Below are 25,929 nucleotides of genomic sequence, written 5' to 3' on the forward strand. Positions count from 1 at the left end.
CAATTAAGAGGTATTGGCAAGGAGGTTTCTATTAAGGAATCATACATTATAAAATAAAAGCAGGGAAAAAAGGGCTTCTAGACAAATTAAAAGCAGGCCCAGCACGCAAGGCAAACCCCCTGACTTCAGAGAGACAGGAGAAATGATGCTGTTTGCTTGCACCCAAGGGAGGCCAGGGAATGTGGCAGACATCATTAATGGCACAGTCCCTATAGGAGTATACATGGAGGTACAAGAAACCTCTTAGAACAGGCCTGTTTAAGTCAAACCTGAAGTTTGCTTCCTTCAAGCTACAGCCCAGAAGATGCTTGCCCAGCAGAACCAGCTACATTATCCCTCTAAAGGATTCCAGCCCTTCCATGACCTACACCTGTGCATTCAGCACAGAACTGACCACTGGCTTGAACAGGAACTGAATTCATTGTTTTTCCCTCATCTGAGCAAAAGCAATACTTTTTGGAACACTTTAACCAGCCAAAAAAGCTTCATTTCACTTTTTTTGACATAATGATCTTTTTTTCCCTACATTCAACAAACAAGTGTGTCACAAGTAAAGAAAGTAAGTCAAATACAGCTCAGCTGCTTTGCTGCCCACACTGCTCCCAAGTAACTCCCATCTGTTTGCACTGGTGAGGCATTCACCATTCAAAGACAAGGCAGCCTCACCTTCTTTCTTGATTGAAAAGGAAAGGATTCTTGTCTTTTTTTTTTTTTTTCTTCCCCTCTGAGAGAAGCAATAGCAATGGAATAATTTTAGCATGTAATGGTGCCCTTGTATATTCAGGCTGAGTGGGTCAGTCAGTACAACACCTACAGGAAGGAAGAGCCTAAATATTTTGAAAACAGGAGCAGGGCAGAGAGAAACACCTCTGGCATAAAGTAAAGGCAAGTTCACTCAACAAGCAAAGTGGCAAGCATGCCTGACATGGGGAGTAAAGATTGTTTGTTTCTCTGCCTGATTTCTCCTTCTTATTTAAAACTTTGTAATTGTTTTCAAAAATGTTTAAAAAAAAAAAAAACACCACTATTTAAATGAAATAACAGCATCCTATGTACTCCTCATACTAAGTTGTGGGAGTTACAGGTAGGGAAATAAGCACCTGAGACAGGAAATATGAAACTGCACAAAACTCAGACTCCTCTACACGCAGACATAAACAGATTTTTGATGGCAGAATAATTATATAAGAAAACCAATCCAATAGCAATGCTTCTGCAGGCACATTGCTCTGAAACAGAATTATATTTTAATTCTGAAGTAATTCTACTTTGGATTCTTTTTCCCCAAATAATTCTTGTTTTTGTCCCCCTCAATATCTTCAGCATTTCTTTCCCTGAAAGATCTTGTCATTTTACATAATATTATGAATTGCTCTGGGTTTTTCACACATACACATTGAGTCTTCCTACCCTCGGTTCCACAAGGGAAGTGACCAGCCTGACCAGAACCTCTTTGTTCAGAACAAATCACTATTTTCATTATTATTATTATTAGACAGCACCAGGATAACCAGCTGTTAAAGCCTACCTGTGAATGGGGCTATTTCAGCTCTTGTTCCAAAATGTTGTTTTCTCCACCACATAAAGGTAGTAATTAAAATATTTCAAACCAACACCCCTGCACTTCAATATGAATTTGAGTTTCATTTTAATTACAGCTGTGCACTTAAAAGAGCTTTTTGTTTTGTTCCTTTCATTTGTTCTTAGAAAGGCCAGGACAGCAGATTCTCTATGAACATGGGCAACAAAGCATGGCATTTGCTCAGTGAATACAGAGCAGCAGATACTGCTTGTACACATTTGGGGGAGGTCAGAGTCAGCGTAGCTTCCTTAAGTCACCAGAGCTACCTTCTCTAACCTGTAAACACAAGACCTCAGCAGAACTACTAATGGGCTATTGAGCTTTCTGTTTCCAGTTCACTAGTTTGAGTCTTGCTCAGTAAAGGATTGAGAAATCAGTTCCACTTGAGTAGTATTTGATAGATAAGGACTTTTCAGCAATAACCCTACTAGTAGGCTTTGCACTGTGTTATGGGGTACAGCAGTAACTCTTTCTCTCTGCATTCCTATGTGCTCATAATTAAGAGAGCCATTTAATTTCAAATGACTCTCACTGAGAAAGTTCTTCAGTCTGAATCCTGAGTGACAGCAAAAGAGCCTAGCTTCAGCCCAGTGCAGAGGTACAGCCAAAAGTCATCCCATTACATCATATGCTTTACTTACAAAAAATGAAAAATACATGAGGGCATTTCCTACTCATTTGATAACACAAGAAAAATTCACTAACAGGTTGTATTGCTTGAGGGAGTTTTAAACATACATTTCACTTTAAAACTATAAAACTCTTAGGACTAAAAATAATTTGCTTCAAAAACAGATAAAGTAGAATTAAGTACCAGAATTGGGCTGATATTCACAACCATATTCATATGCCTTTTTTTAAGATGCCATTATTCATTTCAAATTATGTGCAACTCTAGAACAACAGATCACTGGTGTGACTGCATGCCTGATCTTCACCTAAGGCAATCTAAAGATGGGGAAAAAAAATTAAATCACACCATTTAATGACACCAGTTTTTCCACCTGTGCTTTCAGAAGACCTTTTATTAGCAAAGTTTCTCCAGAAGTCTCTAAAAATACTTTCTATTCCAGCAATATTTGTTTTACTGCTATTGGTATTCACAGTGGGAAATTCCCAACTACTTGCTTTTTGAATTTCTGATTTTTTAATAAGGGATCAGTATTTCTTTCTCATAAAAAGAAATCCTTCCTAGATAGTGATTTTAGTTATCTATATGTTCTCTTGGTTGTTCAGATTTAATGAAGCTGGTAAAACCAGTAATGTACTTGACATTATCAATAACCAACTACTACAAACACCAAATTGACGGTTTTAGAGAAGCAAATACATTCTCACTGTCAAGTTTCAAAGACAAGCATGGAGTCTACTGTTTTGTAGCAAAGCTAGAACTGTCTTTTCCCCTCAAGCACAACACACCACCACACTACTGCCTACAAAACATTTATCACAGCACCACAAAACAGGCTACCTAGTCAGCCTGGGCAACTAGCTAAGTTAGAACAGTAATACAAATTTTCAGTCATGAAAACTCTTCCACACATGTGTATCTAAAAGCTTATCTGATTATGGTCAGACTCCTAAAGATATTTCCCTGTGACAAACATTGCCTGGAATTCATGGCCCTGCAAAATCCCACACTGACAATGAGTATATTTAACTTCAGAAGGTCAACATCCTGTACCCATAGTTAGCGACTAATCTCATTTGCCTCACAAAACAAAAGGAAGAAAACAAAAATTTCCCACATATTTTGCACAACTGAAATCCTAGAGTTAGATAAAAATCTTACAAAACACATTTGTTCAAGAGTGCATCTTAAATAGTGATGAGATATTGTTGCTCCTGTCAAACTCAAGATGCCTTCTGTGTTTTCTCACTCAGCATAACTCCAGTACACCAGCTTTTCAGAACACATCTAGTACCTCTTTTCATCATGCCCTTTGAAAGTTTCTTCAGGCAAGAGAAACTGAAATGTCTGAATTTTAGATATTGCAATTCCTGATCTTAGAACAACCTATTCCAAGTTTAGGGTTGGATATTAGGACAACATAGAAACATTTTAGGTAGAGTACATAATGAAAAAAATCAGATAAAACCCCACTCATTTCTAAGCAGGTCTTACTCTTGAGACCATTATCCCAAATACTTCAATGTATAACACATTCCCTGACACTGGTGCAGACACATCTGCAGAACTATGAACACACCCCAGAATGGGCACTTTGGTCTGGACAGGTGGACACAGAGGAGAGGAGGGAAATCTGAGGAGAATGCGGAAGTTAATGGACTTGAGGCAATTCCACTTTGCAGGGGAGTTTGGAAAGCAATGGAAGGGCTGGAGTGATCTTCAATAAAAACATCCTATTAAGGAATTTAACCAGACACCATTCAAAAAAAATCAGCAAAAAGCATCAGTTTCCCCACAGAAGACTCACACTGAAAGGTTTTTATGTTTGCTTTCAAATGGTAGTCACATTCATTCAGCATCTTTTTAATCCAAATTCATACAGAAATTACATTATCATGACATCTAGAAGCTTCTGCCCATGTCCAGTCATTTATTAAGCAGATAATAATTTAAAAGAGTAGGTGTCTCCCTTCCCTTAGAATTTTTATATTCTAAGTGTAAGACAAGGGCAGCAAAATCAATTTCTAGTTGTTGGTTGAATTAATAGCCATGCTGTCTCCAGTGGTCATATTGCAAATGAAACACGGTTTTCTAATCTGGAGCTAATATTTCTAAAGAGCTAGGGAAAGATAAGTCTGTCCTGAATATAAAATTTGTTTTCAAGTGCAAAGCAAGCAGATGGGCTGGCTGGGTATCAGGAGAGCCATGTCATTCACTCAGTGGGTACTGTCCAGATAGCACATCAACACTTCTCCCTAGCTACACCCATCAGAATCCAATGCTCCAAACAGCAATTCAGCAAGTAAGATCTTAAATTACCCATAATTGCTTATTTTGTTAGTATTTTTGTCATTGCCTGTTTGTTTGTAAAAGACTAGCCAGGCTGTCTGGGAACAGCTTGGCTGCATCATGGACTGAGAAACAGAGCCCGACTACCCGAGGAGGGTGGCCGGCAGTGTCAGTTTTAGACAGCAGATGGCCAGGAGCAGAGAAAGCTTCCAAGCACTCTGTATGCCAAAACTTCAGCAATTTTCCTCTTGTCAAGCAGCTTCCAGAAACACAAGACTTAGCTGAACCTCTTCACTGTGGCCAAGATTAAAATACAAGAGCACACAGAATCCCATAAAATACTACCACCTCCTAAAAATATTTAGGCTGCATGGTTTAAGCGAGATACTGGATGACTACAGCATTTTCTGCCACAATATTGACTAAGGAATTAGAGAGATGGAAAACACAATTGCATTTTCAATGTGGAGCATAACTAGACCAACAGCAAGAGCTGGTTCTACCTCAAAGACATTCATTGATGTGAAACAGAACAGCTCGCCTAAAATAAGGATTCACACCAAAAGCACTTCAAGAACCTGCTGAAGATGTATGTGTTTCTCATGTAATCACTAAAAACAAGAAGTTAAAGTGCCCAGAAATGCATACCAGACCTCACTCTCATAAGCACTACTATTTTAATACTATTTCAGTATTAAAAACACAGTCTTCCCAGTTGTCTACCTGACAGCGAGATAAAGAAATTCAAACCTTTAAATTGTGACTCCTGCTCAGTTTTGCAGTTAAATAAAACAAAACCAAACACAATAGCAACTGGATAGGCCTAACACAGAGTGCATAAAAATAAACAGAGTGTTGTTACTGCTGCTTGTGGACAGAAGCCAAGATGAAGCATTTGAACAACAGCGTTTTGGTCCACAGTTTCAACTAGCACCAAACAAAAAATGGATATGTGCAAAAAGACTTCTACTTTTCATTTCAGTCCACTATTTTAGAGGAACACAGACAAGATGGTAGAGGTGCAAGGCTTGTACTGCCTCTGGTTTGTTGCATGGTAAATTAAATCTAAATTTACTATCCTTAAGCTTCCAAACTCTTTTGGGGAGGTTATTCAAATTTACCAGAGTAAGACAAGATAAACATGATCCATGTAACAAAGACTTGAATTTTGAGAATTTATACAAGCTCTTTTTCCCCCACCATGCTCTTTACAGTTTTACAGGAAAGTTACAAAAATGAAAAATTAAACCCAGAAGACTTACCCACAGATTTCAGGAAGCTTCTACAAGATTGTGATGAAACAAAGCTCTGACAGCCTGGCAGAACAGAAAGCTCTATTTGTTCCATCCCCCCCAAACCCATTGATAAGTCAGTGGCCTGTAACTGCAAGTTACAAGCTTGCAGTAAGTCTCCTCCAGCATTCACCACTTTTTATTTAGTCAGCAGCCTCAGATAGAGAGCTTCACTAAACATACAGCTGGGTTTGAAAATTGAACTTCCAAAGGTACATGCCACCCTGAAACAAGCACAATCCAAAGTAACATGTTCTTGGAGAGTTATTTCCAGATACAGCTTCTCTCAAATTCCCTGTCCTTCCCCAGAAGGAAGCCAAGTTGCCTTCGTTTCTGTGTCCTGTTATAGCAGCCATCTGTCAAGCAAGCAGTTTAGTTCAAAATAATAGAAGCACAGTAAAGCAGGGATTCTATCCAACCCTCATCTATAAACAGCTCTTCCAAGAAAAAAAAAAAGAAATTAAAAAAACAAACAAAAAAGACAACAAAAAGAACAACACACCACCCACCTGCTAGAATATCAAATTAGTTTAAATGTTTAAAAGCTATGACTAGAAAGAGTACTTCAAACTGGGGAAAATACTGCTTCAGTTTAAACTGCAAAAAGAAACTTGTAAAGACCAAACCAAATATCTGGCCAGGTGTTCAGAGTTTTTGCAAAATTCAGTATTTGCAAGTAAGAAGTGGCAAAGACCTTCCTCTGAGAGCCACTTAACATTTTCAACCCAAGCATTACTGAATATGATTCTCCCTCATTTTCTCTCTCTGCAGTTGCCTTAAAACAAATAGCTGGCTCAAGTGAGCAACAGCATCTCTCATAGTGTAAGCCTACAGGAGACTAACAGCTACAAAATCTTTCCTTTCCCTTCCTATTCTTGTGACTAAGGGAAAATGTGCAAAATGAGACTCCTACACACACCGTAGGGTTCTCTCCTTGATGCCCTGCAGATCCTGAGGTATAGAAAGGACAATTGGTATTAAGAGACCTTAAAGAACACAAGCAAAGAGCAAAAAAGAAAAAGCATGCAAACACTATTTTTCTGTAGAGCGCACAGTGCAGAAGTCCATGACTGCTCAAGAATTCACACAGCTCATCCTTTGAGAGCAACAGAAGGCTTATATGATGTTAAATGTATCTACAGCCTGAATACTTATTGCTGAGATAGGATAGATTTTGCCACCACAGGCATAACTGTTTCTGTGTTCTTTCTGTCATGTTGAAATGATGAGGAGTTGCTCTGATCTGCTCAATGACCTTCACTGGAGAGCCCTAACTCTGAATTGCATGGGGGAATTAGCATTCCCGACCAGCTGCAAGCAATACACCTGGCAAAGAAAAATTTTCTCTAAAAAATAATTATAATAATTTAAAAGAATCACTAGCTCTGCAGAAACTTTTGGCTCAGTAACAAGACAGCATGTGAGCCAGTAGTGGAGTTCAGCAGCAGGAATTGGTCCTGACAGTTACCAATCCACTTGCCTCTTGCACCAGGCAAGGTGGAGGAGCTCAAGCAGCAAAGAGCAGGAAACAGGTTTCCAAATGTTTGGGCAATAGATTTGTACTGACCAAAATGCATTTGCTCCTATTGCAAGCATAGCTCCCATAGACACAAAATACACAGTCTTTTTATTTTCCTCCTATATTCAGCAGTATGTTTAACCTTGGAGCTGTCAAGCTCCATCATGAATAATGAGCCATGACAACACTCCAAGTGATCCTTGGAGAACAGACCAATTTTTCCTATATGCTATGCAAGGCAAAATGCTTATATTCCCATGGTACAGTACCTGCATTGAAAATATACAGTAATGTGGCCATCAAGAGGAGACCACAAGTAAATACAGAAAAAAAAGAAATTTATTTCCTGATATTTCAGCACCTAAAAACAGCAAGAGCAATAAAACACATTACATCCCAAGGGCTCATCTTTAAAATTATACTGGGACTGAGGATATTTGTGTCACTGAATATGCATTTCACACAAGCACTTCACAGCTGAGGAATATTGCATTTGAAACAACCCATGACAGCTACAGCATGAAGAGAGAACACCCTGCAGGTTTCACAGCACTGTGACCTCTAGAAAATGTGCACCAATGAGGGACATGGGGGTGGCCTCCACCCCAAGCAGCCCCCAACGCTCTCAGAACAAACACATCCCCCACCCCACACACACAGCACTGCCAGGAAGTGTAGGAAAAAATGTAGTTGTTATCTGAATGCCTGATTGAAGCTCCTCTACACCAACACCCTAACCATGCCAAGGCAGGTCTTTCAGAGGCACAGCACAGGTAAGCAAGCAATAGCAAGAGTACTTTCTGCTGTGCACCTCCCATGCTCAAGGGGAGGAGGAAGATAAAGCAAACAGATCCACCTAAAGAAAGGAAAAACTAGGAAGACACAAGCTGAAGACTTAAACAGGCATTCCCTTGTCTCTTAAACAATGGAGGGTTGTGGCTGCCTTTGCAAAAATCTTCCCTCATTCAGGAAATAAATGCTGATTCATTAAAGTTAACCTGGAAGACACAGCATTCTCTAACAGCTCAAGCAGCATGCATTTGTCCTGTGTTTCTGAAAGGTGGAAAAACAAATATATCCTTATTCCTGAGCTGTTGGCAACAAGGAATTTGTCCATGGCTTTGTAGGGGGATAAGCTTGCCTTTATTTCTGTGTCATTTCCAAGTCTTGTTGCCACAACTTGAAACATGGTGGATCCTTTGTCCCTCCCTGTAGGGGCACTACTTTACTTAAAATTCAGTGTCAATGACTACTTTAAACTACAGGAGCATTCAAAAAGCTCTGTAGAGCAGGAAAGCAGCCATGTTAAACTTCCGATGCTTATCTTTCCTTAAGGTGTGAAGTTTGCAGTGTCAGACAGCAGAAAACAGCTCTGCACACTTAGAGGAGTTTTAAGTGCTAGCATCTCCCTCCCACCAAGAGGCCTTCCCTGAAGACTAGATGACTCTTAAAGAGCTGGAGTCAGAAAATCTCTTAAGTTTCTTGACTATGGTTGAAGCTGGAGAGGACACTCTACCACCAAAGCAGTAGTTACACACAATAATGTATTTATTGGCAATTTAATTTTCTCCTTGGGAGTCTAGCCGCACATACCCCTCCTTCACCTGCTCTCCCCCTCCTCCCATGTCCAGGGCATTTCACAGCTATTCTCATCACACAAGGTCTATCCCTTCCCCTGCAGCACTTCCAAATGAGCAAGACACAGCACTACCATCATCTCTGATTCAAAACAGTTCTGCTCTTAACACAGGACTCACTCTATACTCAGAGTCATTCCCCAAACTACAGGATCAGCAATTTTCCCTCTAGCATTACAGTTAAAATGTCCCCAGCCCTCCCCATGCACCATGTTCATTTCTCCCACTCCCTGATAATACACCACCATTTATGCCCCACATCACAAGTCTGCACATTCAGCAATTCCATTCCCTGATAGCAATATTTGGCAATAAGGCCCCTTTAAAAAAAAGCTAATTACGGATTTCACCTGAACAGAAATTCATACTCAGCTGATCTGGAAGCTCTTTAACAACTCCATGCCAGGGAAGACTCTGTTCTCCACCAGGAGCAGTGACAAAGGTGGAAAGCTTTGCCACTGCAAGATGAGGAAAAAGGTCACAGCTCTGATTCTCCTTGCACCACTGCACCTTCTCCATGCAAGTCTTATCTTGAAGATACAGTACCTGTGTTTTTCACAAAAGGAAAACTAAGGGAGCCAGTTCAGCCTCCATGAAAATAATGAAAAGCAGCCACAAAAAACCCTAGTCAATAATTGAAGCAGAAGAAAGACCAGTGTGACAGAAAACAGGTCAAGGACTCAAAAGCCGGAAAATTATAAAATTCAGGATACCTGATTGCATGCATGAAGTGTGTCAAGTTGTTCTGAGAACAACAGTGTCAATGTGCACTTCTAGTTTTGAAAAGGATGGAAGAACTCAAGTCACTCAAGCACCTCAGCATCCAGTCCCATAACAGGACAAATGTTTTCTGCCAGTGTATGTCAGACTTGGCACAAAAAACAGCAATCCCACCTGTGGATTCTCCTCACCACTTTTTCTCTCTGTGCCCACACCACCTGGTGAACCAACATTTCAGCCAGACCACTTATCTGAGGGGAATTAATGCAAGATTCAGCAAACCACCCTCTGTGCTAACCAGGTGTGCTAACCCTGCTTGATAACTAGGGTGGAACTGAAAAGGGTAAAAGGAGGAAGTGATGGCCAACAGATGACTGGTCCTGTTTTAAGGATACTAGACCAGTGCCCTGGAAAATGACAAAAGAGCTTTCTGTGTGAGATTCAACACAAGTCATCATTTTTCTCTGTGGTCAATGACTATATGGCATCACATGGAGCTGTCACACCTGATACACTGAAATACTGTTCTCAGACTGGCTGACTGCCTAGAGAATCCCAGCTGGAATCTGTGGTAACCATGCACACCGAGTACACAGCTGTTGGGAAGTCTCCAACTGTGAGCTCAACCCACAGGCACTTAAAAAAGAAGAGTTATGAGTGCTAGACATGTAAAGCACACACATTAATAATGTCTACTTGACAGAGATTAAACCCATAAATATCTACTATATCCTCACACTTTAACACACCTGAAGTTGATCCCCATTAGGAGATGCCACACTAAAAGAATGACTTGTGACAGTAGCAGACTCTTCTCCTATACATAGGCAGAACCACTCTTGCAAAAGTGCTACACACCTACCCCCTAGACACTATATTTTCATAAATAAACAGAGAAACATTCATTTTCATAAATAAACAGGGGAAACAGAGTCATGGTACAAATGCAAAGCATCACACATTAATTGGGAGAGGCAAACCACAAGTCTGACCACTGCCCAATTCCTAAAAGCCAAGAGTGTAAAAGTCAGGGGAAAGGAGCTGTCTTTTTCCAGACTTATTCTCTGAAGTAACCATGCATATTTTAGTGAAATGTTTGCAGACTCTTCCAATTGAAGATAGACCTAGCAGGAAGAATTTACCTTAGAACCTCAAGATGATCAAAATATGAGTACCTGAACACAGTCTACAACATGAAACAATAAGAAACCCAGCGTGTATTCATAGATGGTCTAATTAGTAATGTGCAGACTTACAAAACTTATCAGAAGTGCCAAGGCATTTGAAATAAAAAGCATTATTAACAGACAGATATTTGCCAGCAGCTGTATCACCACCATATTCTCTAGCTGATTTTGATTGAACTCGGAGGACATCAACTTAATCCCACAGGACAGTATCATTCACTTCTGTAATAGCTATTGACCTTATTTCTATGAGCATTATCGTTGTGTCCTGACTAAATGTGGCAAGCAGCAAATCTCTCTCTGTCAGCAGCCAGTGCCTGTCCTTTCTCCTTTTGAAGCTACCACTCATTGCTGCATTTTTTTCAGTCATGCTGCTTCAAAACAGCTGATCCAGATGGTGGGTATTTGGATTTCGACCTTCCCACATGGTGATGTGGCTCAAGAAAATAAAAGCTGTTGCTACCTGCTGCTGACCTCCTTTAATTTTTTTCCTGCCAAACAACAGAATAAACAATACAGTTCATTGAACTAGTTTTCCACACCTACTCACTGCTATGTAGGAAATATAAAATAAAACTAATAGAGGAAGAAGGAAAGAAAAAAAAAAAGCAGCATGATCCAGTGGGGAGAAGGGAGGAACAATTCTCACCTCTATCATAGTCATCTTCCTCTACTGCTTTTTCCTGAAGCCTCTGAAGCCGTAAGATCAAGGAGTTTAACTATGCAAAGAAAAAAAGTTAGTTATGAAGAAGCTGCATTTAAAAATATACAGACTATTAACTTCTATGCAATATAATTTTAATGGATTACTACATCACTATAGTGGCCAAATTTTGATAGTTAAGCCCAGTATTTATTAAGTAGACAGACCTATTTGGAAGTCAGCTGAACTGCAGCTACTTGAGCCAAGCATGGCTTTAGTCCAAACACACACAGAGAATAACAAATGATATTTCTTGAAAAGCAAAGGAGATGGTGCAATCGTAGGATATTGTTCATCCTTGAAATAAATGAAAGTATGATTATTAGAAGATTCTGACAGCATGAGATCTACTGATCACATTGTACTCAACAGTGCGTTCCCAAGCTCATTCTGACAATTTTTTACCTGAGTTTTGAGCAAATATAAAATTTCCATATGCAAACCATATTTTAGTCTGTAAACAGATATGTAGTATGAGTATTTTGGAACAGGTATACTCATGTTATGGGTAAAAAAAGAATGTTAATACGCAGCCAAAAATTTTCATTAAAATACAATTTAGGCTTATCTACATAATGTTGATATTTGCATTTTTACAATGCAAATGCTAGATAAGGAAAAAAAGCAGAACACCAAGAATACCTAAACCACATACAGAGTACTCTCTCACATTCCAAAAGAAACTTACCATAATAAAGTCTTATTTCAAACGTTAATGCTTCTCTTTGTTAACATCAAGAGCCTGGATCAAAGTTCTAAACTTACTAAAAATCTGTAAGGTCTTTACAAGTTTTCTGCTGTTAAAAGAAATTGGTTAGAAGGTAGGTTTAGTCTTCTCCTCACTGCCATGACAGCCACAGCCTAACACAGCTGTAGTTACAAGACTGGAATGTGTTTCTCTTTAAATTTATGCATGACCTGTACCAAACAAGCCACTACCAGCCCTGAAAAAGGTGACCCTGGACAAAGGAGCAGTGTATATTCTCAAGGTCCAAAGCCTGAAAGAGCTTGAGAGAGCACTAAAATCCACACTTTAGATATTCTGCACTTAAAAAAGATTTCCCTTCTCCCTGAAGCACTTTCATATTTAATCCTCATATTTAAACTCTAAGCTGCACACAGAAAAATAGGTACAGCCAGTTAACAACTTAATAGAAGCACTCAGTTATCAAGACTACACATCAACACACAAACTAGACAGTCAACACACAAACCTTTAAATTCAGGATTTCTCTCTAAATATAGTATGTGAAAGTGGACTAGTAAGAAAAGAACTATAAAAATAAAGCCAGGAAAGTATCCAAATATGTTTGATTAATAATAGGCAATAGGATGCTCCAGAAGAAAAAACAAACAAAAAACATTGTATACATTCCCATTTCTTCTGTGCTTTATTTTGCTTTTCACTTCCTGAAACTCCAATCTTTTTTCTCTGAGGCTCGTGAGGAATGTGAATGGTACTGAAGGGAGGAGCTCTGAATCCTTACCATAAATTATTTTCTGTGTTTTATGCCTGACTTTGTATAGAGTTTTGAAGAAGCCTGCCATAGGAATGATTCAAGTGACACTTTTTTCATACACATGATGTACAACAACCATCTATTCTGAGAGTACAGCTTTGCTGCTGCTGGCAGTGTTTATTCCATCATGCACTACAGTGGCAGGTCATTTAAAGTCTGCTCGGGTACCACAGCCCAGGCACGCCCACGGCAAACTGACTGATGCTGCCACTGTGAAGTGCTTTCTCTTTGCAGGCTGGGGAGACATTTGGAGCTCAGCTAATCAAAGACCTGCTTCTGCTTCAGCCTGGCACGTCCTAGATGTGTACCAGATGAAGACAACTTTTTAAGTACAGAGAAACCATACTTTTAACAACTTCGGTATTGTCTCCTGTTCTTGACTACCGTTGCCTTTGTTCCTTTCTGAAAACTTTGAGACTTACTCATTATCATTACAATAGGAAGGTGCTTGAAATTAAACATACACGACTGGCTAACCAAGGGCAAAGACATCTGAGGGCACAAATCCCCAGTTCTCCATTCAATGAATTAATGAATACAGAAATTAAAGATAGCAATGTTTCTTTTGTGCCTTTCAAATAAGCAATACTGAAAAGAAAGAAAAATAATTTCCTATTTTGACTGCATTATAAGTTCCCAAATTTGCAGCGAATTAATTTCCCAAACCACCTCAGATTATGAGCACATTGCAATTCCAGACATGAAACCAAAGAAACTGCTCCGTGTCAGTGTGTGTGAAGTCAGTAAATAAGAGAACCTAGTTTGAGTTCTACACACAATATTTATGAAAAGAAAGTATTACAGAGCATTGTAAGCCCAGGTCAGATGTCGTGGTAAGCAAAGAAAGAATAAATGTGTCTCAGCCTTCTGTCTTACCCAGACAGTAGGTTTGTGCAAAGTCTCCCCAGAGCAAGCTGTTTCATTAGGCCTAAAGACAATACAGCACATCTCACCAGGTATGTATCTGAGCTGAGAAGTTACACAGATCTGAGTTTCTGAAAGGTAACCAAGAAACTCAGGCAGTAATGAGACAACTAAAATAAAATAAAACATTTAAAAAAAAATACACAAAACCCCCAATAAAACTAAAGCAACTCCCCTTCAAAAAAAAAACAAAAAAAAAAACAAAAAACAAAAAAAACCACCTAACACCACTACCCACTCAGTACACCTTGAAGAATTTACTGTGTCCATATTAATCTCTGGATTTCTGTTCCCTGTGTGCACAATAAAGCCAATACTTGGCTCCTTTGATCAGGTAAGCTCAGAATGCCTACCCTACCATCATAAAAATACAACACAGCTGATCCTTCTTAAAGTTTCCCCACCCCTCTCCTATAAAGAGTACAATGAATGACACCACCTGTGTATGTTGTAGGTATAAATGTGGAAATACACATATATGCAAAAAGACTCCTGACTCACCAGCCCACTACTGCTCTGGGGTGAAAGGGGTAAAAAACAAAAGGTTCAGTTCCCAACTGGAGACAGAGAGGGACTTGACTCCCATTTGTCTTCACAAGGGGAGAGTACCTATTATATTACACACTACTTTCACAAAGTTGCCTAATTCTCAGAAAACTTTGGCTTAACTTAAACATTTGCAATTAAAAAGTTTAGTGTTGTTAAATAGTGATACTTCAATAAAAGAGTTCTTACCATCCCCTAATTTTATGGAACATATAGCCCAAACTGCAGACACAATAGCCACATGTGAAAAGAAATGGTACATATTGAAGTCAGAAATAGATGTGTGATGTTAGAAATTAAAGGATTAAAGTTCCAGTAGAACATAGAATAGGGTACTACAACAATATCACCTACTTTTAAAGAACCAAACAAAACCTGTTAACTCATTTTTATCATACAGAGCCCTACTGTGAAATTCTAAACAAAGGCCACAAAAGCCAATAGTATCTGAGCTCCTACATAAACTTTGATTTAGGCACTATAAATAAAAATGTTTTGAGAAAAAGGTATCACAAACAAAGTGAGATTACTGACCTTTAACGTACTGCGGTTGCCAAGCAAGCAATCCTGTAGCACTGGCTCATATTTTTTCATCAAAGTATCCCAGTTATGGTCACTGACAGTAAAGCCACTTTCATAGCCTGAGGTGACAGAAGAGCCAGCAGATGCTGCATCCGAGGAATCTGTAGAATAGGAAAATGTTGCATCTATATCCGAGAGAGAGACAGTCTCACCATCCTGTAATTTATCATTTACTGGGCTCTCGTGTTCATGCTGCAAATCTTCACCGGACCTGGAGAAGCAACACAAATCTCCCAAGTGTTCGTGAGTTTGTGCCATCTCCTCTGGCTTCTGCAGATTGCCTGTGGTTTTGGGGTGCAGAATAATCTCAGTCTCTTCAATAGATTTGCCTTCAACATCATTTACGCCAGAGGCCAAGTTCAGGGAGAGCTGTATGAAGCTGAAACTTGAACTAAAGCTATTGTGTGCACCAGCAGAATGAGAAATGCCATCTCTGTTTTGATATTCACAGTTGTTATTCACTTCTGTCTGATCCAAAGCATACATGTTTGAAGGCTTGCTCACTTTGGTGCTGCAGTTGTTCTGCCATGTACAGCACACAGCAGAAGTATCTCCTCTGCCTGTTGTGGCAGCAGGGCAGACCCCCATCCCTGTGCTCTCTGACTGTGGACTATTGCACCATGAAAGATTTTCGCAGCGTCCTGGAGCGTTCCCAGCAGCGGCCAAGGTTGTTACCCCATTAGCAGGAACTACAGCACTGCCCTCTGCACCACAGGGCAGGAACTCCAGGTCATTTTGGCACTGTGTGTGCAGAGCACAGCTCTCAGAGCCTCCACAGTGCTGCCTGCCATGCTGGAGCTCTGCTGGGCTGAACCCTGTGCAGACACCCAGGGACTGAAACTCCATCTGTCGCTGAGCTTCTGGCCTCATGTATCCAGGTCTTTTTGCCAGCTTCTTTTTCCGAAGAGAGCCCGCCGGCATTAACTGCTGGTGGTCATCTGGGAGGGGAGAAAAAGTCAGTAAGTGCTTCTGCAGATTTCCAGCCTTAACATACTGTGGCATCTGAAAATAGTTGTTTCTGAAATTTCAAGCAGCATATCGTTTTCCATTTCAACAAAACACAGACACTGACCAAACTGCAGATAGAGAACACTGTGTGTATTCATTCACCTTCTAAAGAGTTTGCACCTGTTTTTAAAAGGACTCACTAACAAGCTGCTCCACCAGGACACAAAACTGGGTATAATGTATCACATCATCTTCCCTATTCACAATAACATTCTGCTTTTCCATTCTCAACTTGCTTAATACCATGTTGAGGCAGAAACCTGGTTCAAGTTTCTCTGACCCAAAATTATTTCAGACTTAAAAGCACATCTAGGGTAGGACTGAATCTGCATCCAATATATGAGAACCATCATGACAAAGAAATTTTGTTGTTGCTGAGTTCAGTTTCCTGTGTTCATATCCATGTTTTAACACTATGAGTAGCAAGTGGTTTGGACTCTACTGTCATAACAGATACAACTGTAACACCCTGTGGTTGCAGATGTTGGTCTAATGAGATATTGTACAAGCTGTCATATAGATTTATGATGCTACCTACTGTCCAAAATGTAAAGTCAAAGGAAAAGCTTTGCATGAAGAACCACCAATCCTAGAAAACTATTAATTTGTAGCATTATTGAAGTATTAATATCATTAAAAAGCAGCTTCTGCTCAGTAACTTGATTTCCTTACACAGATGAAAAGATAAATTTGCTGTTTGCAAAGAATAGGAAAACAAACAAAAAACCCCACCCAAACAAGATAAAAATACCACATTAAACATTAAAGTGGGAGATCAGAATATAATGTCTGTGTTTTCTGTATATTTTTATATATGTATTATTGGTAGAAGATTACATGATGGCTACTTTCATTCTCTCATGATTTACTGCTAGTTAAAAGGTATTCCATTTGTCTGTCCTGCACAATGGGAATCAATGGGAATACAAGCTTTGCACTATCATCCATTTTGTAACACAAAAAGATATTGACTGGAACTATTTGCCAGAATCACCCTTCAAGGGGATCTGATGCCTAGCTGAATTATGCCCTCTATTAGCTGCCCTCTACTCACAGAAACAGAATCAATTGGGTGCTAGAAATATTCACATCACCCACACAGAGCTCTTACAAATATAGAAGTTTCTTATTTTTTATCTTTACATTTAACATTCCTCTCTAATCACAACCCTTTATCAGTTTTTACATTGATAGATATGCACATAATCTAAATTCCTCAGCAGCCCCTAACACAGGCCTCATACACACATCACAGTAATGACATCCTATAAAAGAATTTAAGCATTAGAACTGAAACTTCCCAGGAGAATTTTCCCAACATTCATTACATTCTCCCCAAATAACCTTCAACAAAAGCAATTTATACATTTTCCATACACTAGAATAGTGGCACATCTCACCATGGGACTGCAGCTAAGGTTCTGTATTCTGTTTCCTATCACCATAAATTAGAATATTCCAGCAGTCTCTTACATTCTCTTTTGTCTGAGGAAAAAAATCATCACAGAAATCAGAAGTAAAAAAGGTCATGGAGCCTGTCTACTATAAAAAGACAGTGAAATGCTGAGCTGTACTGGGAGTAATATAATAGAAGTCTTAACAAACAGGAATCACTCTCAGAGCAAGGGAACAAAAACTGAACAGAATGTTCTTTAAAATGTAATTATTTTAGCATATATACAAAACAATAGCCCAAATTTGACTTCAGCAGAAGAAATCAGTCATGCATAAAAGAGCCATTCTAAGGCTGCTCATACTCCATGGCCATTTAAAAAGGCCTGTCACAGGCCTCATCTGTAAAAACACAAAAGGTTCTCTGGTTTAATTAAAATCAGTTTAAAATTGATCTCACTAAATCACTATGAATTTCTAAAGTAGACAGATAATTACAGCTCTTTAAACACCAAACTTAAACTAAACTAATGTAAATAAGGTTTAAATTGGCCAAAGCATTAGATATTTGCACCAAGTGAACTGGATGCAATTCTAAAAATTATTGGAGCCAAAAGGGTACAATTCCAATGTCCTGGATGAGATCACACACAGCCCACGCTCCTCACAAAGCTCACAGGCAGCCCTCTAGACAGGTTTGGTGTTCAGTTCCTTATGGGCTCCAGGTCTCTCTCCTGGTGAGTCCACCCAGCAGCACAGACCGCTCACCTGGACACCAGAACAGAGCACTGTCTGAGATTAGAGCTAGGCCAAGCCATGAACCATCCAGAGGATGCCACAGGGAGAGAGCTGCAGCTCCTTTGTCCCAGTGTGGCTGCCCCTGAAAGCAAGGCAGAGTGGACAGAGCTGGGACCAACGTGAATATGGACACTCACACCTTGCCCTAAGGATAAGGGGAAGCCTGATCTCCAGATCCAGCTAGAGAGCACTCTCAGTGCCCTCAACCCTCACAAAACTCAGCCAGGAAGTTACTATTGCCTTGTGTGTACTGTTTGGGCACTGTTTACCCTTGTGCCATGTCCCTGTTCTCAAGATTATTCTAATCTCAGTTGTTTATTATTACATATCTGAACTACAGTTACGTAAACTTTCTTTGCAGAGCCTTCCAGCCATAGCTTGCCTTGTCTGCATGTCAGAGAAATTACACTGAACCAATTCAGCTGGCTTGTTAAAATAGAAAGACCTCATCTTACCTTAGTTTGAAGAACTTCAAATAACTGTTGGCAATTAACTACAAAATTATCAGAATGAAAACAACCAAAGGCAGTTTTAAAACCCTACAGTACAGCGTGTCGTGCATTGTATGAGACACACATTTAGAAAGAGAGAAAAGCCACAAATAAAAGAGCCTTTCAATTGTAATATTAAAAACAAACTTTTTAAAATATATATTTTACAATCTTAGAAGATGACATAACATATATTTAATGGCAGATACGTGCAAATTACTTCCATTACAAAAGCTCAGAAATATTCTTAATAGCTCTTTCACCATAGCAATCTTTCCTGATTATCACCTTTTCACGAAAAAAAGCTGCTCAGATCCAGAGCAGAGGAAAAAAGCAATAGTCTGCTGCTGTACAGCAGTGTTGTTCACATTTTAGTTGCATGAGTGAGATGAAAGAGGGAGAGGTGAAGCCTAAGAGCATTTCCCACTGATGGAAAGAGCACATTCTCTTGTACCAGACACACACTAAAGGACAGCAGAACAGTCATCTAATTTATTTTAGATCATCAGTCTTAGTTTTCAGCCACAAAAATGGCAGTTCAGGTTTTTTTGACCAAATGTGGATGAAAAGGTGTAAATATCTTACATTTTTATTATTCCAATAGAATTTTATAGATCAGTACAGAAACACTGAAGAAATCACCTTCTCACGCCTGCTTTAAGCATCTGATGCAGAATGCTTGAGTTCATCTAAGTTCTCCCTGAAAGTGAGAAATTATAGATGCAGTTTTAAAGGTAGCTCAACAATCTACACCTATATTATACACAGATTGTTTTTATTAGAATAACAAATTCATCTTCAGAGCGTTTGTGGGTGGCAACTGTGATGTGGAAGAGAAGGTATTCGGTCATATTCAAAGCCAACTATCAAAGCACTGCTCCAAGCAATTTCTGTAATGTTGCTTCTCTTAAGGAAGCCCTAAACACCTACATCAAACTATACAAAAACAAAGTGAGTGAGTTTCAAATATTTATTATTTACAAAAACACACACAAACGCTTAACCTATCAGAAACAAAATGAACCATTCCTGGAGATTAATGTGACATGCCAATAACCATTACTGTTCAGTTCCTACATCACAGAAATATGTACCACGCTGCAAGTTCCTAAATAGTTATAGTTTGACCCATCTACTGAATTTCAAAGACACCACTAAATATGCAAAGATGGCACTGATCTCAACACAACCCATACTGAACAAACAAGTACCACCTCTTTGCACAAATAAGCTTTCAAAGAAAGGCACTTTCGAATAAAGATTTTCCTAACTCCTAAAATGAAAAGGTCTCACTTTGCTTTTTCATCTCACCTACTGAGTGTTAACTGCAACTGTGTTTATCTAAAGTTTTACAAAGTGTACCTACGGAGGGAAGTATGGCTGAGTTACATTGTACTGGATATAATGATACAAATTATTTCCTCACCAAGGCTTGCTGTGATTTCTAAGGTCACAGACTGGGTTCAGTTCCTCAACTGCTAAATCTCCAAAATGTCACAAATAACATTCTCTGAGGTCATTAAACGCATGTCAGTTTCCATTCTTCATTAAAAAGCACTTGAAAGAGTCGTGCATTGTAAAAGCCAGAACACTCTTCTTTAACCAGGGTTTATATAATTGTGTTTTTATTGACACACTCCCATAATGCAAGACATCGAGTTGTTACAATCAAGCCACTTAACTCCTTAATGCAACAATTCATTTTAAGCCATTTGGTGAAACAACAGCACCTCTCTCAAGAATTAGAATCACATCAGCTGATATTAGAATGCCCATCAAATTTTCCACACCTCAAGAAATAAAAAAAAACAAAAACAATTTAAACCTGGTCTAGCCCACCAAAAAGAAAGCTGGTAAATAACAAACACTTCCCATGTCATTAACAATCACCTATTTAGTCAGGTGAATAGGAGAAATAACACTTTCCTTAATTACATATTTGTTCCTACATCTCACTTTCCAAATTCATCTCTGGTTGATCAGCCTCAATGCATTCACTCTCCAAATCTCCTTACACAACTCACTGATGTATTTCACCCAACACACTGATTGCTGCCTTGGCCAGCTAGAACTGCCAAACTCATATCACCAGCTGCTTAAAAGAACAGTTCTCAGGCTCTCCAGTCATCACTAACCCTACACCCAGCTCAGTGATCCATCCTGTCAACCCACCTGATGAACAACAAAACATCCCAAGGACAAACACAAGCAGGTCTAGAAAAACAAGACCAGGGTACCTTCAGCATAGTGAATTACAGAAGACCCAAAAAATATCCAGACCAATTTTTTCCAAAACCATGGACAAATTTCTTTTTAACTTACAGTTAAGTTATTGAGAATTATTTGCCCACTTTCCAAAGAGACAGGTGGACACACAAGCTGCAAGCCTACAGAAAATATTTACAACAGAGAACCAATGCTTATTTCAGGAGGTGGGGTGTGGGTGTGTGTAAGTTTTGTTGTCCTTCTTCCTGGGGAAAAATTCTTTTGTTCCTAGTTTCAATACAAAAGTCTGTAGACATAGACCATGCAAATGTCTTAAGAGCAGAGAACACTCTGATTCTTTCAGTCAAGATCTGACAACAGCTTTAAATGTCACACAGAAATAGGGGAGCAAGGATGCTGCATAGAAACTGTGAAGTTTTCTTAGGTCATAAATTAATTTGCAAACAACACTTAATGGGTTTGCAGTCATATCCCATAAAATCATTTTACCAAACAGTCATGAAACTATGAAACCAGTACACAGAAGTCCTTTTCAAAAATGGTCTATTTAACACACCACACTTCTCTTTCATCACTCTGTCTACAGAATGACAGCATGGATTCCCACTACTTCTGCTCAGTCAGATCATCTACAGCAAGACTCTAATATAAAACACATCAGGGGGGAGGGGAGGAAGGAATTTTTTAAAAAGTGAAGTGTGAGAGCACATTGACAGCAGTCAATTTCTAATTCAAGCACAGTTTGAATGCTCCAGCTTGGAGATTTGAATTTTTAATTTCACCAAGAGAGTGGGTTCCAAATTAAGCATCTGATGCACAGTCAGTCTGAAACCAGAATTGAGTTTACTGAAATAGAAAGTAATTTTCTCTTAACAGCTCAGTAGTGATCACACATAATGAAAATAAAACAACATGGCAGTTCCTATATTGCCAAGGGTGAGGAGTTAGAAGGCTTTCAGCTTTACAATTTAATATCGAAGTCCCAGGACAAATGCTCCTCCTTTGCCTGCTGAAGTTAAGTTCACTTTGTAGCCTCAGTCAGACTGTCAGATGCTAGGCAAGAACAGAGATGGAATGGAGCTACAGACATCAGGAAAGCACAGCACCTCAGGATGGAGATTAAACACAAGCTACTGCAAAAGCCAGGCACAGACACAAACTGCAGTTACAGCAATGCACAGACCACGAGGCCAACTTGTAGCAAGGAGAAAGGCAAAGAAGTGGTGCTGCTCCCCCACCCTGCTCCCCTGAAAACAAAGTCTCAGGGCTTTACATGAAGCCCTGCAGCTCTTTATGCTCCAGCAGAATTTCTGCACTCAGGTGTTCTTTGCTCTTCGCAGGAACAATCGTGTGAGCTGTACTTTTGTGAGCTGACAATAAATCACCGCTCCGGGCGGCGGGATGAAGATCCTGCAGTGAGCCCACGGGGCACAGCCTGCAGCACTGCTCTCCTGTCCTCAACACCTGCACAAGCAGCTTCAGGTAACACAAGCCCTTGCCAAATGCCAGCACATTGCTCAGCACCATCAGTCTGCAGATGTTACAACCTGAGAGAGGTGAAACTGTGCTCCAGCAAGCAGAGCGTGGTTCCCTCAGAGACCTTCACTTGCAAGTGGGAAAGACACACAATATCCCTTTTGAGATCTTCACTGAGAATATGGCTTGGCCTTTACAACCCTAACCCAAGGCTGTAGACAGACAAAACAGAAGCTGGAAGTTTGTTTTACTGGGCCCCAGAACAAAAGTGAAGACGTCAGCTATATCCCTTTCCTCTAGCACAGAGGAGAAAAGGAGGTTGTTCAGATGAAATTCTGAGATTATCCATGAATGGGCCATGGAAGAAATACTGTAGCAGAGATTGCTGAAGCAGCAGCAGAATACTAACCACAGGCAAGAACACTTCTAGCAGAAATCACAGCTCCTTCTAAACACAGAAGTCACTCTGCCCAGAGCCAGTCAGATATCTTTTTTAAAAAGCTTTTAAAAATTAACATTCCAGGAAAGAATAGTTTCTCTGTAGAATGTAATTGCACTGAGCAACAGAATTTAGCAGATGTGTTAGCACAGAGGGACAACAGCTGACAGAAGAAGGTTGAGAAGACCTCAGTAAACAGCTGGAGAGCACTCAAAGGAGGCACCCACCAGCACTAGACAGCTAGCCCTCCATACCTTCCCAAGCAGGAGCCTGGGCATTAGAGGCCAAGCTTGCTATTTCCAACCCACATCACCAGACACAGAAGGAATGTGGAGATCTGAGCAACTGCCTGCTCAGCTTCAGGCAGGAGCTGAGAGAAGCCCCAAACACTTCACACCAGGACTGGAGACTGGACATTCAGAGGGACCAAAGCCTGTTCACACACCTTCAAAAGCCACGGCCACCAGAAGCAGACAAGGAACAAAGTCAAGCAAGCACCCAGTCAAACCTTAGACTGAGGGAGGACATCACCAACACCAACAGATGTACTTTGACTGCCATTCACTCATTTTTGTCTCCATCCTAACTCTGCTGATCCCAACACTGCACATGCCTTCCACTGTTCCCATCAAACCCTGCCTTCTTTCACACCGACTTTCACTGCACTTCAATCATCCCAGTTACTCCTTCCACACCAAGGGCTCATTTCTCTTCAAGTGATACGGAATCTTTCAAATAGCACCTCTGGAACTTTGACAAAAACTCTGAACATGTCATACTTCATAGTCTAGAATGATAACCATACACAAAGCTCCCAAACAGTGTTTGTTGAGAGATACTCTCCCAATACCAACTTCCTCAGTGTTGCTTCTCTGGTCCTTTCCAGTGTTTCCTTTTCCAAGCCTCCCTCAGCCCCCTTAACAGCATTTCTCTCACAACAGCAAACAAGCATGTCTCAGCTTACCCTCAAAAATCCTCCTCATGTGAACTTCCATGCCCTCCAGCTCCTCAGCTAGCCCCATCCCTTCCTAAGTGGAGAGCCTTCCTACTTACACTGCCCATCAGCAGGGCTCAGAATTTTCTAGGCTTCCCCAGGTGCATCCAAAAGAAGCCCAACCCCACTTCAGCTGCGTTCATTGATTTCATTGCTTCCCTCCAGTTGCTCGGTTTTTTGGCTACAAGAACTTCAGACAGTTCTCAGGGTTTCTTTTATATCTTTCACAGCACACAGTTTGTGTGACAATGGAAACCAAAGCTCACTCTAAAGGCACACTGACTCCATTCATCCCCTTAGAGATCATCTCAATGACAACACTCTTGTGAGAGCTTCTTTCCCGTGAGCGTAAATCACTGCTATTCATGTCTAGGAAATCAAGACAATTACCTGTCAAAATTTACTCTGGCATTCTCCCTGGACTAACATACATTAGCTAATAATACAGGCTACTCTTACTAACATACCTGTGCTGCTCAACAAAAGCACAGACTTCCACCAGAAGTTTTTTCTAATGTATTTCTGTCACATGCTGTTTGTGATTCACATAACTACTATTACCTAAGTACAAACCCACAGTATCTGACACCTTTCATTGAACCTTACCCATCTGCTTTTATTACCAAAGTAAATGAAAGACCAGTATTACTCTTCAAAGAAACTGTACTGCTATATGACATAGCCTGTTTCTTGGGTGGTGTAAAAAAAAAAAAAAGTCAACCCAAAAATCAGACCTCTCAAAAAATATACTCTGTATTAAAATAATAAGCTAGTGAACAGTTTTTTAGGTCAACATATTCCAGATCCATTTTAGTATTTTTAAGTGAATAAAGAAGGTGCAGAATCTACCATATGGCATTAAACACACACACCTGAACAGATCTGCTTCAGTAACAAAAAGCTTGGCAGAAGAAAACTTTGAGTGTCGTTCAGAGAGTTTCCCAGAAAAAATATAGATTGTTAACTCATTACTTCCAATACTGAGGTTCTCTAACATATTATTTGCTTTAAAAACGCTGAATTCATAATCCTGGATCTGCAGGGTACTGTGCAAGGTATTTCAGTTGTACGGGATAGGTCCCTGTGTAATTAGGGATTTCTTCTGCTTCTTTCAGGTTTAGACAATACTCCTGACAGTACTATTATTAACAAGTAGCAGTCAGAACTGCTGTTGTTTCCTTTCAAGGAAAGCAATGCAATTTCAGAGACATCTGATCTCATGAGTTCTGAGGTACAGCAGTAATCTAATGCATTTGCTTTGTGGTTGAAGCAGACCATGTGAGAAACTACACAACTTCTCCCAGTCACAAAGCATGCCCAAGACAGAACAAAGAACTAACACAGGACTCCTGAAAGACAGCTAAGTATTTTCACTATCAGAATACACCTAAAGCTTTGTACCTTTAGAACTCCTGTCTTCATGGAAAAGGTTGGAGATCTAAAAGCAGCACTCAGATAAAATTTTATCTTTATATTATCTAAGCTATGAAACCTTAGAGTCACAGGACCCCTTGAGGAAGCTCCTACAATCATGCCATTCTGTGTGGTGAATTTTTTTCTGGAAACTTCAGGTTTAGCTCACATTTTTCACCAGAAACATGAAGGAAATAAAAACATCATATTTAGAGGACTCTTTGTCTTTAACAACTTCCACCTGCCTACATTTTTGTACTCCAAATCTAAACAAGTCTGAGACCTGAGATTGTAAAATAGATTTATAAAATATCTGTGTCAAGTAAATCCACTTTGTCTATAGATATGGTAGTTAATTGACAGGCTTCTTTAACTACTGAGGGAAACAGTGCTACCTTTACACTGGAAACCTTTAAAATTTTCTCCTGGCTAGGCAGAAAGGAAAACTCACAGTATTTTGGAGGTACTTGCCATAGTTGTTAAACCTAGAAAGCATCCTCTCTCTCCAGCCCTCTGTGAGTAGGAGCACCTTGCATGACTGGCCTTACAACAAAAAAAAA

General features: G+C 39.8%; 1 protein-coding gene across 1 annotated transcript in view; it reads right to left on the reverse strand.

Annotated features, from left to right (window-relative positions):
• The window catches only part of DISC1 (DISC1 scaffold protein), a 182,593-nt gene that overhangs the window by 148,193 nt on the left and 8,471 nt on the right, over window positions 1-25,929 (reverse strand). The window contains 2 exon segments of the mRNA XM_056487127.1: window positions 11,507-11,576; window positions 15,085-16,070. Coding sequence (XP_056343102.1) covers window positions 11,507-11,576; window positions 15,085-16,070 — 1,056 coding nt within the window.

The sequence above is a fragment of the Oenanthe melanoleuca genome, chromosome 3, assembly GCF_029582105.1.
Source record: "Oenanthe melanoleuca isolate GR-GAL-2019-014 chromosome 3, OMel1.0, whole genome shotgun sequence".
Taxonomy (NCBI): domain Eukaryota; kingdom Metazoa; phylum Chordata; class Aves; order Passeriformes; family Muscicapidae; genus Oenanthe; species Oenanthe melanoleuca.